The 14,454-nt window shown below is 38.6% G+C and overlaps 1 protein-coding gene across 6 annotated transcripts in view; it reads right to left on the bottom strand.

The window, feature by feature from the left end:
• The window catches only part of PBRM1 (polybromo 1), a 99,766-nt gene that overhangs the window by 26,840 nt on the left and 58,472 nt on the right, over positions 1 to 14,454 (bottom strand). For 5 of the 6 annotated variants that reach the window (XM_067568064.1, XM_067568063.1, XM_067568061.1 and 2 more), the window contains exons 16-20: positions 13,839 to 13,944; positions 6,088 to 6,730; positions 3,475 to 3,686; positions 2,282 to 2,467; positions 970 to 1,127 (exon numbers count right to left, since the gene is read on the bottom strand). In XM_067568064.1, the coding sequence (XP_067424165.1) occupies positions 970 to 1,127; positions 2,282 to 2,467; positions 3,475 to 3,686; positions 6,088 to 6,730; positions 13,839 to 13,944 (1,305 nt within the window). Of the gene's footprint in view, positions 1 to 969; positions 1,128 to 2,281; positions 2,468 to 3,062; positions 3,169 to 3,474; positions 3,687 to 6,087; positions 6,731 to 13,838; positions 13,945 to 14,454 lie in introns of those variants that run through there. The other variant, XM_067568065.1, reaches the window with a different exon arrangement.

The raw sequence follows: 14,454 nt of genomic DNA on the forward strand, positions 1-14,454 counted from the left end.
GAAGCGATCATTTCAGATTAAATTTTTCAGAAATACACATGGACAAAGAGGTTATATGTTACCAGCCTGATTTTTGTTTGCACTTTTCAGAACAAAGTATGCCATCACAGTATCCCAATCAACCTATTCACCAGGTTTCTCTCTTTGGGTTTGATATCTGAGTTACTAAACATAAAAATGAAAAACACCTTTTTTTAAAAATGTGTGTGTTAAATTCAGGGCAAGGTACCAGGGTGAGAGCTCAGGAGAATTACTTTTTTATTATACCAATTATTATACCAAGCAGGTATAATTATAATTACAGGCAATTGTTTTCTCAACACTAACTTGCCAGTGTGTCTGAACTCTAAACAGGAAAAAACACACTTCTCTCTCAACTCATTGCTGAATTCTATGCACATTTAATCTTTGATGATAACACCAACAAGGATGCTGATTAGTGTCCATTGTGGTAGTGACTGTGTTAGTTACATAAACTAAACACCTACTAAGAACTGGACAGAGACAGCTGATTCATTCCACACAGGCCAAAAGAATTCAGGTCATAAGAACTTTTAGCACAACTGACCTGGGTGGAATCAAACTGTGACGTAGAGGTGAAACTCTATATCACATCACCGTTCCCGTGAGCTATCCAGTCCTCTTTCCACTTAAAAGTAAGACTAAAATTTTTGAGGAAAATTTTAAGACATTACCTGCAATTTCCCTATTTATTTCATAAAACATCAACCAATTTGATGATCTGTCTGTGATTTCTAAAGCCAAACTACCACTGAGTAACAAATAATGCAACTTTATGTCATTCTTCCTCTACTATAGAGGAACAACAATGTATCATGCAGTAAGACATGATAGGGGAAAAAGGTTATTTCATACAGGTATTGTGAGAGTGTCCTTGAGTCTTATTTTAAAAACTAGTGCACAAATGAGTAATTGGTTTAAGAAATTAGTCCATTTAATCTCGCTCACCTTAACAAACATTACCACACATTTGCCTAGAATTTTGCTAACGGGAACTTTATTATAGTAGTCACTCTTAAAAACTTCTTTCTCCAGAAATTTTCGTGTTGCAAGATGGAATGTTTCATTTGGTCGATAAAACCAGCAGCCATACAACCATTTTTCCCCTAAAAACAAAAAAGAGGATATATTTTCTATTGCCCAAGGAAGCAAAGACAACAGTAAATTGTGTTAGTAATCAAACAGCTATATAACAATACCTGGTGTATCCAAACCTCGCTGATCCAAAATAGGACAATGTTCCTCAACTGTTTCAGATAAGTGAGGTTTGGATATGTAAGAAGTCCACTGGCTGGCTTCCCTTAGGGATGTTTGACTCAGAAGAACAGAACAGGAATTAGCATCGTTGAGCTAGTTGGCCTTGGGGAATCCAGTCTGCAATCTATAATTTCTGGTTGTGCAGGCCTTGAAAATTATGCTAAAAAAGGAATATGCTAAAATAGGAAAAAGCCTGTGAATCTGTTACTCCTTACTATCTGAAAATTTGGGAAACCCCCACAGATCTTTGGATAATAGACTGCAATGTACATTTTTAACAATTCCTTTCCTGTTTTGCCATCTCCTTACTTTTGACAGAGTCAAGCTGTGACATCACAGTTTTCTTATAAACCATTAATGGGCATGCTGACATTACTCAAAATCAGAGAACATAAATTATATGAAGATTGGCTCAGTGTATTAACATAAACATAAAATTCACAGTCTCAATCCTTATCTATATTACCAAATGCAAGAGTTTCAGTTGAATTGGTGCTGAATATAGTTTAATTGTAAGTTTGTCAAGGACAAGCCATATTTAGCACTGTTTTGGAATTTAACCACATGTTCTGAAATGATGCTGGCTTGTCCTATGGTGCACTTGTAGTTTAACTATGTTCAATACTGGTTCTGTAATCAGCAATTTATACTTTTTCTAATTTAGACAAGGCCCTTGCATTCCTCCCTCACTGACTCAAAAACGGTGTTGGTGGGTTCTGGAAGGAGCCATGTCTAGCTTTCCTAGACCAGAAGGTGAGGTGTTCTCATCTACTGGATGCTTATAATGTGAAAAATACAAGACATTTAGCATTCCCCATAGCCCAAAAGCTCCCCAGCATGCAAAAGCCTTTAAAGCAGGTGTTTCAGAAGTAATAAAAATACACGCCAGCGCATACACATTGTAAGCAGAATAATTAAGGTTCCACTCAAGGAAAATTCAAAATGGAAATTGTTAACAAGCAATATTAAGAAGCTGCACTGCATTATTTTCCTGTGTCCTTACCAGCTGAATCTTCCCATAATCGCTCAATACAGACTATATGAGGTTGCAGGTTGGCTTCTGCAGGTTCCACATAGACATAATCCCCAACATGGTACATGCTGTTCTTAAAGCTGCAATCTTGGCTGTAAGTCCGATGTAAACTCGACAGACCAGCTCCACCAGCAGAATCTTCACTCTTTTCAGCTTCTTATTTCAACATAAAGGGAAACAAAAATTATTAAGTCATCTAAGGAACAAAAGAGAGTTGAAGACGAACAGCACCTTGTTACCTGCTCTCCCTGGGTTGAGTCACAGCACCTTTGTTTAGTGACTCAAGAAAAACCTTTTTTATCTGCACTTGGGTATATGTGGGATGAGGGAAAGAGAAATGAGGGAAAGACAGCTGCAAGTGGGAGCACTATTGCAGATTAGTAAAGTTGGTTGACCAGTTAGAGCTGGGGATGGGGTCAGTGTTTAACACATTCTTATTTATTATTTGTATTGTGGTAGTACACAGGATTCCACCATTCTGTACAAACACAGAACATAAAGATGATCCCTCCATCATGCTCCCTGAGAGTGAATGCAGGAGTGCAACACCATACCTGGTGATTCCCCCACCACTGGATTCTAGTTCCAAGTAGGGTTTGAGCATGATCTATGCTCCATCTACCTTCTCCCTCCTGCTGCTGAAGAGCTGGGCTCAGATCTTCAGATATATTTTATGGAGGCCTCCATGTAAGTGAAGACGAATTCACTGACAACAATAAGGGAGGGGAGGCCTTTAGAAAGGTCACCCTGTTGCCTCTCTCCTTTCTTCCATACGGATATCCACCATCTCTTGCTCTCCTGTAGCACTGAGCCCAGCTACAGGGAGTGAATAAAGATAATCGCTACGGACCTTAGTTCTGTGGGGAAAGGACAGGTTAAGGGGAGAGCTGTGATTCATCCTCTCCTCTCAGTGGCAGTGAGCTAGCAGGCATCTTTATTCATTCCCCATAGCTTGTCTTAAAGCCATGAAGAGCACAGAGACAGCATGAGAGGAGGATGACAGAGAAGACCTTTACAAAGGCCTCTTTGTCCCACACAATGCTGCAAGCTAGTTCCTCCTCACTGCCTCAAAATGTCCCAGCAGGAACAATGAAGGCCTGGCTCAGCAATGAAAGCATGATAAGAGACCAATATTTATAGTTTTGAAAGGAAAATGAAATTACCTCTCTTCTCTTCCTCTCTTTTGAGTTTATCCTCTTCAAATTCCTTGGGTAGTTTTTCCTTTTTTTCTTTTTCTACATCGTTGTGAAGATGCTTGGTGGTATAGCTAAGTGCTGGTGACAGAAGAATCTCTCCATTCTTGCAAAGTTCATCACGGATTTTAATAAAGAACTGCTGAAGTTCCACAGCATCCTCATAAATCTCTGAATCAGTCCTGCATGGAAATAACAGATATTACACCTTGTGCAGGAATAAACAGTACTCTAAATACAAACTCATCAACTGTTACATTTAAGGATAAATTACAAAAACTCAATGCATACCAGATAACTTCTATTCAACAAAGAGGTAAAGCAATAGAAAATTCCGCACATACTGCTCTATAACCAATTAGCAGATTTCCCCTTAGGTGTCTTTAAACATACTTCAATAGTAAAAATCAGAGATAGACAGGCATGCATATTGGTTTTTAATCACATTTTAAATAACCTGTGCTTTACTTCTCAACCAGTAATTAAACAGTACACTTCTACAGAATTAAGCTATCTAGGACTTACAATATAGCCCACATCACAGTATTATCTCAGCACTTTTGTACCTTATTTATAGGGCACTTTAAAAAGCGATCTCTCAAAGTATTAACAACCTAATCCACCCTTCTTAAAAGTATTTACAAAAGTAAAAGTTACAAAATAGTTTTTTATGGGTACCACCTTGTATTTCTATTTGGTGTTGTGTTTGTTTAGTGTTTAAAATTATTCAGCACAATTTGTTGTTTTTAAATGAAAGAATTTGCTGTATATTCATCCAAATTGTTTATGAGGTAAGGTGGAGATTAGTACAGTTTTGTTTACTTATTCTTAAAATAGGACAATAATCAATATTCTATTACCCAATAGAATAGCTTCTAATCAAAACAGCACAGAGTAATCAGAATACTATTTTGTTTTTAAAAGAACATATTTTTGGGTTGATGCACTTTTGCTGCCACTGAACATTCAGAGCAAGCTTGATTTTTTTTTGTTTTTAAATTTTAGCTATTATGAATCATAATGAAGGGGGGGGGGGGGGGAGGGTCGGAGAGAGAAAGACAGGTTGGAGATCCATACTGCCCATTCTTCATATGGCTATACCATTTCCCCTGTCTCAGGTTTCAGAAAGCCAAAATGTGTCATCTGGACAAATTTTTTAAAAATCCAGTTGCAGGTCATCCTCAAAGATGCTCTCTGACTAAACTGCATGTACTCTGAAGAGAGAAATAACACACCAGCCTCTTCAATAACAAGTACAAAAAAGGAAAGCTGATTTCCATATAACCAGATAATCATTCTCACATTGTTCAACTGAAATACTGAGAAATCACAGGCAACCAGTAAAAAATGAAGCTATTTTATAACTGGGCATTACTGCTTTTGAAAGAGAGACTTCTGAGAAACTAAAAAGCTGTTTCTCTAATTGAAAAGAGTAATTGTTTTCAACACCCTTTATCATGCCAGATTAACTTTTTATTCCTTTTATTTGCTTTCTAAATAAAAGATTTTATTACCAGCACATGCTTCCTTTACTATTAAAGTTAAAGTAGCAAAACCCTCCCTATACACAGTCATAGAAATGTAGGGCTGGAAGGACCTTGAGAAGTTATCAAGTCCAGCCCCCTGTGCTGAGGCAGGACCAAGTAAAACTAGATCATCCCTGACAGGTGTGTGCCCAGCCCGTTCTTAAAATCCTTCAATGGTGGGGATTCCATAACCTCCCTTGAAAGCCTATTCCAGAGCTTAACTATGCTTATAGTTAGAAAGTTTTTCTAATATCTAACCTAAATCTCCCGTGCTGCAGACATTACTTCTTGTCCTTCTTTGAGTGGACATGGAGAATCTTTGATCACTGTCCTCTTTATAACAGCCCTTAACATACATCTGCAAGTACTTTATTTGATCCATTCGAGGAAAGTGGGAAGCTGTACAACCGCATATCATAAAAAAACCTTGCATAAGGATGATGCTCTAAATGGGAGATCTACTAAAGCAGGCAACTAATACCACAAAACTTGCTGCATTCTTGATCAGGGGACGAAAAGGCTGACACTGCAGTCAAATAAATGTTTACTTTCTGGCACAGCCCTGCAAAATTTCTCTAGAGATGTATTAATTCAGTTAAAAATGCAGTAGGCCCAGAGAAATGATTTGCTTCACTGTTTGATGACAGACTATCTGTACACAAAATCTCCCACAAAAAAACAAAACAAAACACCATTTCTTGCCTCCCCATATCACTGAATGGTCTCCTTTTTACCACTGTGTGACTGCCTACTGAACTGCTCTTCTAAACTTGCCTTCCCCTAACTTTGGAAGATAGCTCTGAATTGATTTAACCTTGCTTTCTCTTTCAAGGATTAACTTCACAAACACAGGGACTACAAATTTATTTTTTCATGTTTTTAAATGAAAGCTTAAATTCTGTTGAAGATGATGGCACCCAGCTAAGCAAGTTGCTTTTTCCCTAGCACGCTATAGGAAAGTTAATGTATCTTATAAAATGGAAATCTTTTGGCCAGCAATAAGACTCAAAATTAACTTGACAAGACTAAGGTTTGATATATGTATGGTTTCACTCACCGGTTCATCCTCCTTGCCCTCTCTAGCACCTCAAACATCTGCTCTTGAAACAAATCCAGTCTCCTGTAGCGATTATTTTCTACATTCCTTCGGATAATATCAAAAGTCAAAGGTGGTTTGTTTGGGAAGTTGGGATCAACAGCAGGAATTTCAGCTAAGGAGTCACTGTAACACCTGCCCTCGTCATCCTGATGGCTCATTACAGACACAAAAAGGTTATGGATAAGTTCCTGGATCAGCAATGTTACATTGGGGACATGAGAATCCTCATCTCCTTCTATGTCTCTTCTAGTTTCAAGCAAAACTTTATGTAGGACAAGGGCATCTTTGTAAATCAGAGATTCTGGCTCATTATAAGTGCAGGCATTATTGAACATCATTACAAAGTCTTCTACCATGGAATCAATGTCCTGGTACTTGTTGGCCATCATGTGACTTCTTATTTTTTCCATGTCAACTGGCTTTTTAATGGTTACATAATAGTCAGGAAGTTCTGATCGAGATGGAAGCCTCAGGAAGATGGCACTTAATCGACGGCCTCGTTTATCTGTGTAGTTCTTCACTGCTTCATACACCTCATTCAGTTTCTGTTGCATTGGAGTCATGTATTTTGATTTCTTAGGGGAAATACCACTTTTCCTACCTAGACAGACAAAGATAAGAACATAAGAAAGGCAATACTGGGTCAGACCAACGGTACATTCCAGCCCAGTATCTTGTCTTCCAACAGCGCCAGGTGCTTTAGCAGAAATAAATAGAACAGGTAATCATCAAGTGATCCATCCCATTGGTCATTCCCAGCCACTAGCAAACAGCAATCCCTGACTATCCTGGCTAATAGCCATTGATGGACCTATCCTCCATGAATTTATCTAGTTGTTTTTTGAACCCCGTTATAGTCTTGGCCTTCACAGAATCCTCTGGCAAGGAGTTCCACAGGTTGACTGTGCGTTGTGTGATTAAAAACTTCCTTTTGTTCGTTTTAAACCTGCTGCCTATTAATTTCATTTGGTGACCCCTAGTTCTTGTGTTATGAGAAGGAGTAAATAACACTTCCTTATTTACTTTCTCCACACTAGTTATGATTTTATAGACCTCTATCATGTCCTCCCTTAGTCTTCTCTTTCTCAAACTGAAAAGTCCCAGTTTTATTAATCTCTCCTCATATGGAAGCTTCTCCATACCCCTAATCATTTTTGTTGTCCTTTTCTGTACCTTTTTCAATTCTAATATATCTTTTTGAGATGGGGTGACCAGATCTGCATGGAGCATTCAAGATGTGGGCATACCATGGATTTATAAGGAGGCAATACGATATTTTCTGTCTTATTATCTATTCTTTTGCTAATGATTCCCAACATTCTGTTACCTTTTTTAACTGCCGCTGCACATTGAGAGGATGTTTTTAGAGAACTATCTACAGTGACCCCAAGATTTCTTTCTTGAGTGGTAACAGCTAATTTAGATTCCATCATTTTATATGTATACGTTGGGATTATGTTTTCCAATGTGCATTACTTTGCATTGATTAACGCTGAATTTCATCTGCAACTTTGTTGCCTAGTCACCCAGTTTTGTGAGATCCCTTCGTACTCTTTGCAGTCTGCTTTGGACTTAACTATTTTGAGTAGTTTTGTATCATCTGCAAATTTTGCCACCTCACTGTTTACTGCTTTTTCCAGATCATTTATGAATAGGTTTAACAGTACTGGCCCCAGTACAAACCCCTGGAGGACACCACTATTTACCTCTCTCCATTCTGAAAACTGGCCATTTATTCCTACCCTTTTTTTCCTTATCTTTTAACCAGTTACCAATCCAAGAGAGGACCTTCCCTCTTATCCCATGACAGCTTACTTTGCTTTAAAGACTTGGTGAGGGACCTTGTCAATGGCTTTCTAAAAATTTAAGTACACTATATCCACTGGTCATCTTTGTCCACATGCTTGGAATTCTAGTAGATTGGTGAGACATGATTTCCCTTTACAAAAAACATGTTGACTCTTCCCCAACAAATCATTGTTTGTCTATGTGTCTGATAATTCTGTTTACTATAGTTTCAACCAATTTGCCTGGTACTGAATTTGGCTTATTGACCTGTAATTGTCGGGATTGCCTCTGGACCCTTTTTAAAAAATTGGCATCACATTAGCTATCCTCCAGTCATCTGGTATAGAAATTTATTCAAATGATATGATACATGCCACAGTTAGTAGTACTACAATTTCACATTTGCGTACCTTCAGAAGGATACCATCTGGTCCTGGTGACTCATTACTGTTTGTCAATTTGTTCCAAACCTCCTCTAAAGACACCTCAATCTGGGACAGTTCCTCAGATTTGTCACCTAAAAAGAATGGCTCAGGTTTTGGAATCTCCCTCACATCCTCAACCATGAAGACCAATGCAAAGATTCATTTAGTTTCTCTGCAATAACCTTATCTTCCTTGAGTGCTCCTTTAGCATCTCAATCGTCCAGTGGCACTACTGGTTGTTTAGTAGGTTTCCTGCTTCTGATGTACTTAAAAAGCTTTTGTTGTTACTTTCTGAGTTTTTGGCTAGCTGTTCTTCAAATTCTTTTTGGCCTTCCTAATTATATTTTTACACTTAATTTGCCTGAGTTTATGCGCCTTACTATTTTCCTCAGTAGAATTTAACCTCCACTTTTAAAAGGATGCCTTTTTACATCTAACTGCTTATTTTACTTTGTTGTTTAGCCACGGTGGCACTTTTTTGGCCCTCTTACTATGTTTTTTTTAATTTGGGATATATATTTAAATACAGCCTCTACTTGGGTGTCTTTAAAAAGTTTCTGTGCCGCTTGCAGGATTTTCACTTTTGGCACTGTACATTTTAATTTTTGTTTAATTAATTTCCTCATTTTTGTATAGTTCCCCTTTCTGAAATTAAATGCTACAGTGGTGTTCTCCTCCCGCAGGAATGTTAGATTTTATTATGTTATGGTCGCTATTATCAAGCAGTTCAGCTATACTCACCTCTTGGACCAGATCCTGTGCTCCACTTTAGGACTAAATCAAGAACTGCCTCTCCTCCTGCTAGTTCCAAGACTAACTGCTCCAAGAAGCAGTCATTTAAGGTGTCAAGAAACTTATCTCTGCATCCTCAGGTGACATGTACCCAGTGAATATGGAAGTAGTTGAAATCCTCCATTATTATTGAGTTTTTAATTTTTATAGCTTCTCTAATCTCCCTGAGCATTTCTCAATGACTATCACCAACCTGGTCAGATGGTCAGTAGTATATCCCTACTGCTCATTCTTATTATTCAAGCACGGAATTACTATCCATAGAGATTCTATGGCACAGTTTGGTGTATTTAAGGTTTTTATTTCATTTGACTATGCTTTCTTTCACATATAGAGTCACTCCCCCACCAATATGACCTATTCTGTCCTCCTGATATATTTTGTACCCTGGTATTAATGTGTGCCATTGACTATCCTCATTCTACCAAGTTTCTGTGATGCCTAGTCAATATCCTCATTTAATATAAGACACTCAAGTTCACCCATCTTAGTATTTAGACTTCTAGCATTTGTATATAAGCACTTAAGACAGACAGCTAAAAAGTGACAGCCATTATGAAATGCAATTGAATGGGACTCTTTTCCATTTGACCATTTTGCATCAGAGATCCTGCCCATATTTTATCCTCTTCCATCCTCTCTTCCTTAGTAGGATATAGAGAATCTCCATTAATAGATCCTCCCCTAAGGGATGTCTCTGTCTGAACCATGTGCTTGCTCCTCTGCATCTGTTGGCTTTCCCCAGCCTTAGTTAAAAACTGCTCTATGACTTTTTTAATTTTACATGCCAGCAATCCGGTTCCTTTCCCAAAAGGTTCCCCAGTTCCTAATTAATCTAAACCTCTCCTCCCTGCACCATCATTTCATCTACGCATTGAGACACTGCAGTTCTGCTTGTCTAACTGGCCCTGCGCATGGAACTGGAAGCATTTCAGAGAATACTACCATGGAGGTCCTGGACTTCAATCTCTTACCTAGCAGCTTAAATCTGGCCTCCAGGACCTCTCTCCTACCCTTCCCTATGTCACTGGTATCTACATGTACCACGACTACCAGCTCCTCCCCAGCACTATACATAAATCTGTCTAGATGTCTTGAGAGATCTGCAGTCTTTATACCCAGCAGGCAAGTCACCATGTGGTTCTCCCGGTCATCACAAACCTAGCTATATATGTTTCTAATGATCGAGTCCCCCATTACTATTACCTGTCTTTTCCTAATAACTGGAGTTCCGTCCCCCAGAGAGGTATCCTCTGTGCAAGAGGATACCATGACATCATCTGGAAGATGGATCCCAACTATGGGATCATTTCCCTCTGCTCCAGTTTGATGTTCTCCTTCCCTGAGACTTTCATCCTCAATAGTACAGAGGCTGTCATATCGGTGGTGGGACCGTTCTACTGTCCCAGAAAGTCTCATCTATGTACCTCTCGGTCTCCAAATACCAAATGTTTAAAAACCAGTCAGAGTTGTGCACTTCCCTAACAGCCTCCTTTTCTATAGCTCAGGTAACTTAGTTCAGCATTACCCTATCAGATTAGCAATGCCACTTACAACTACAATTTTTTCACTTCCATTCCATCAGCTCTTACTAATTACACTTCTCATACACTCCTCTTCTCTGTGGATAATTTAGTATAACATACAGAATGCTGGATAGGAAACAATCGAAGCCCATCTTCCAAAAGTATAAAATAACACTAATATTAAATTCAAGACTGCACGTCAGCCTAAAGTTAAAGCTATAAGGGAACCCAAGCACTGTATGAAACTCTCACTTCAGTTCAGTAGTCGTCATAATTCTTTCATCATGTGAATTTTCTATAGGCATTAAAATTCTCTCATCATGTGAGATTTTCACATGTGGGTATGTCTATATTGCACTTGGGAGTGTGCCTAGCCTGAGCCTCTGCCGGTGCTGCAACATCACACAACTGTTATTAGCGCATCAGCTTGAGCCAAACTAGCACACTCCCAGCTGCCATGTAGACACACCCTAAGTGTCCCACATATTTTGAGTTTTCCTTATAAAGCAGATTTAAGCTAAACTAGGTAAGATTATTATAGGTACAATGTAAAATATGCCTTCAAATGGAGCTACCAATTAGATTAGCTATTTGTTAATACAGGATCAACTGTTATTGTGCTACACAGTCGTTGCACTTGGATTTTTCCATATCTATACTTTCTTGGTGGTTTTGCATTTTTATCCTCAGTGATACTTCAACATGGTGTGTGTGTTTTTCTTTTTTTTAAACAAACCCATCTGTGCAATTCACTAATTTTCTCAATTTAGAATTTAACACATACATATTACTCCTGGGGAAATTCTGCACCACTGCACAAGAATTCATGCCTCCCCGCAAATTATTTCTTTCTCTGCAGAAAATACATCCTATTAGAGAGGCGCTGCAATTATGCCTTTCGCCCACCAGGGGCTGCTGTGGCACTAGAACAGATGGCAGATGGCTCAGCCTAACAGACAGCAGCTGATAGAGAGGAGAAGCTGCATTTCTTACAGCGCCCTGCCCAAGGAGTCAGGTGAGGAGGCACGGGATGGAGGATCGGGGTGGGGGACAGACAGAGCAGGGCACACAGGGCTAAATGGGAGTCACATGGGGAATCACATAGACTGAGGATCAGAAGGGCTAGTGGAGGGGGGATAGACTGAGGTGGGGGTTGAATGAGAGTGGGGCTGCAGGGCCACATGAGGACAGGGGAAGTAGGGGTGGCTGAGTGGGGATGCAGGGAAACAAAGGGCAGAGGCAGATGTGCCTGACTGAATGAGAGAGCCTAGAGATCAGCCAGGGTCTGCATGAGGGAGGCTCCCCAACTCCCTAACAATCCACCTGCCAAAAAAATCCTGTTCCATACTTCTCCCACCCACACCCAAGAACCCTCCAGCTTCACTCCCAGGCTCCTTCCCAGAAATTACTTCCCTCTCCCTCAGCTCCTCCATTGCCCAACTTCCCCAAGTCTTTGCACTACTTCTGAGGGGTGCAGAAAATAAGTTTCTGTATTGTAGTTTAAATGAATTATTACTCAAAGTTCTGTATGCCTAGTAAGAAATCTACTTGTCAAAAACATTTCCTGAATCTTTTTTTGTTGTCTGCATTGTAACAGACATACTTGATGACAGGTATTGAAATAAAATTACCAAAATCATTGAAGCTGGCATAATTATGTGTGTTATTTTGACAAACAAAATATGAAGAATTTTGAAATACTGTGTGCAGAATTTTTTTTTTGGCACAGAATTCCCCCAGGAGTAACATATGAAAGGAGCAGCATGAAATCTGCTGTTTCTTTTTTTTAAAAAAGGAGTGAAAAATAGTTCTAGAAAGACCACCCACTGCTGAATTTCCTTGCCATTCTGCGAGGATTTATAATTATTTTCTCTTAAAAATGTTTCACTTTTCTTTGTTGCTCTGTGGAAGACCCAAATACACAACAGGGGAAACTAGGGCCTGATTCGTCCACCATTACTCATGCTGCCTACTATCTTACCCTGAGCGGTCCAATTAAAATCAATGATACTTCTCATAGAGTAAGATACTCAGCATACGATTAAAGATGGCAGAACACAGCCAGAACTCATTATATACAAAGTGTTATTGAATGCATAAAGACAATGAAAAAAATAAGTGAGAGAAAAATATTTTCTCTCATCTTTCCCCTACAATAACCAGAGGTGCTACTTATAACAATGGTAGGTGCAAACATTTTCTAAGGGATGTATGATGTGTTTTGGTTACATATTTAAAGCATTTTTCTTTAAAAATACTATAAAATTGATAAATATGGCATTTCTTCTACTGATTTATCTTTAAATTATGTTAATTTTAACACACAAAAAATACCATGAAACACTAACAATTCCATCCCACTCTTCATTTGGGGATCACAAAGCTCTTTAAACCCAATAATGAATTAAACCTCAACTCCCCTGTCTAATACCGTATTTCCCCATGTATAAGACGCACCTTTTTTCGAAAAATTTGGGGTCTAAAAACTGGGTGCGTCTTATACAGTGGTACTTACCGGTGATGTACCGTAATACATTTATTTTCAAATTTCGGGCCCCAAAATTAAGGTGCATCTTATACATGGGAGCATCTTATACATGGGGAAATACGGTAGGTTTTATCCCCAATTTACAGATTGGAAAAATGAGACAAGGAAGATAAATGACAAAGTTACAAAGGATGCCTATGGAAATAGAACAGATCTTCCAACTCCTGGCACTGTTCCTTAGTCGGTTTGCATTTTAGCTGCTGCTGAACCATTTTCTGATGTTTCAAAGCTTACTACATATACTTTTTACATCTCCAATCAGCTAAATGAGGTATGATACCAATTATTAAATTCCAGTCATTTTGAACTTCCCTTCATTCTAACCTAGCCTATATAGGAAAACGGTTTCACACAGATTCTCTCATTCTGACTCTCCCACCGCCCCACCACTTAATTTTAATTTCAGCACAAACACACACCAAAATCCACTGCAATTATTTTGATATTGAAAATATAATTCAGTTTTGCATTTTCATGTACATTTGGTTCACAAGTAGCACAAGTTATGCAGCCTGCTTGGAATGTATGGTGATATGGCTTTCCATTTTAATGTTAATATTTTGTTAATCTCTATAATTTTATTCCAAATCAACATTTACCAAGAAGTAGGAATCCACAAGGCTGCCTTACTTAGCTTTAGTTTAGGGGAAGCAATATCATCATCTTCAGGAAGAGGTCCCAGCTCTTTCTTTTTTTCTTTAAGAATCTTCTCCAGGATATGGGCATCATTATATACCTATTAAGCATTAAAATGTTGAAAGAAAAATAATAAAACAATATTTAGGTTATTTGTTTCCTTAGGATAATGTAATAGAGTATATCAAGAAAACTCTTAACACAAAAGAGTTAACTCCTTAGTGTCAGTTGAGCATAATATTCTTTGCTTCCACTCTTAAGTGATTCTGTACTTTTGCAGTAAGTTGTTAAAACAGCTGGTTCATTCCACCCCAGAAAAAGGCCTTATATTAAATTGTCCTCTTGACTTTGTCCCCATCTCTCTTCCTTTCTATTTACATTTTCATCCGTTTCCTTTCTTTCACTTTTCAAAACACTTTTCCCCCATTCCCAAGGAAACCCTCTTTCAACTCTATCTGCTTCACCAAATATTATATCACCCTCCCCTTTTCCCCTAAAACTCCTAAGAAGTTCAGTCTACCCTCACTGCCTTGGTTTTCTGTTCTACGGTTCTCTCTTGCATCCCTTGACATATGTTTTATATTCCAAACCCTCCACCAAAAACCACTTT

The sequence above is a fragment of the Emydura macquarii genome, unplaced genomic scaffold, assembly GCF_026122565.2.
Source record: "Emydura macquarii macquarii isolate MOO-44397 ecotype Brisbane River unplaced genomic scaffold, CSIRO-AGI_Emac_v2 contig_2846, whole genome shotgun sequence".
Lineage (NCBI taxonomy): Eukaryota > Metazoa > Chordata > Testudines > Chelidae > Emydura > Emydura macquarii.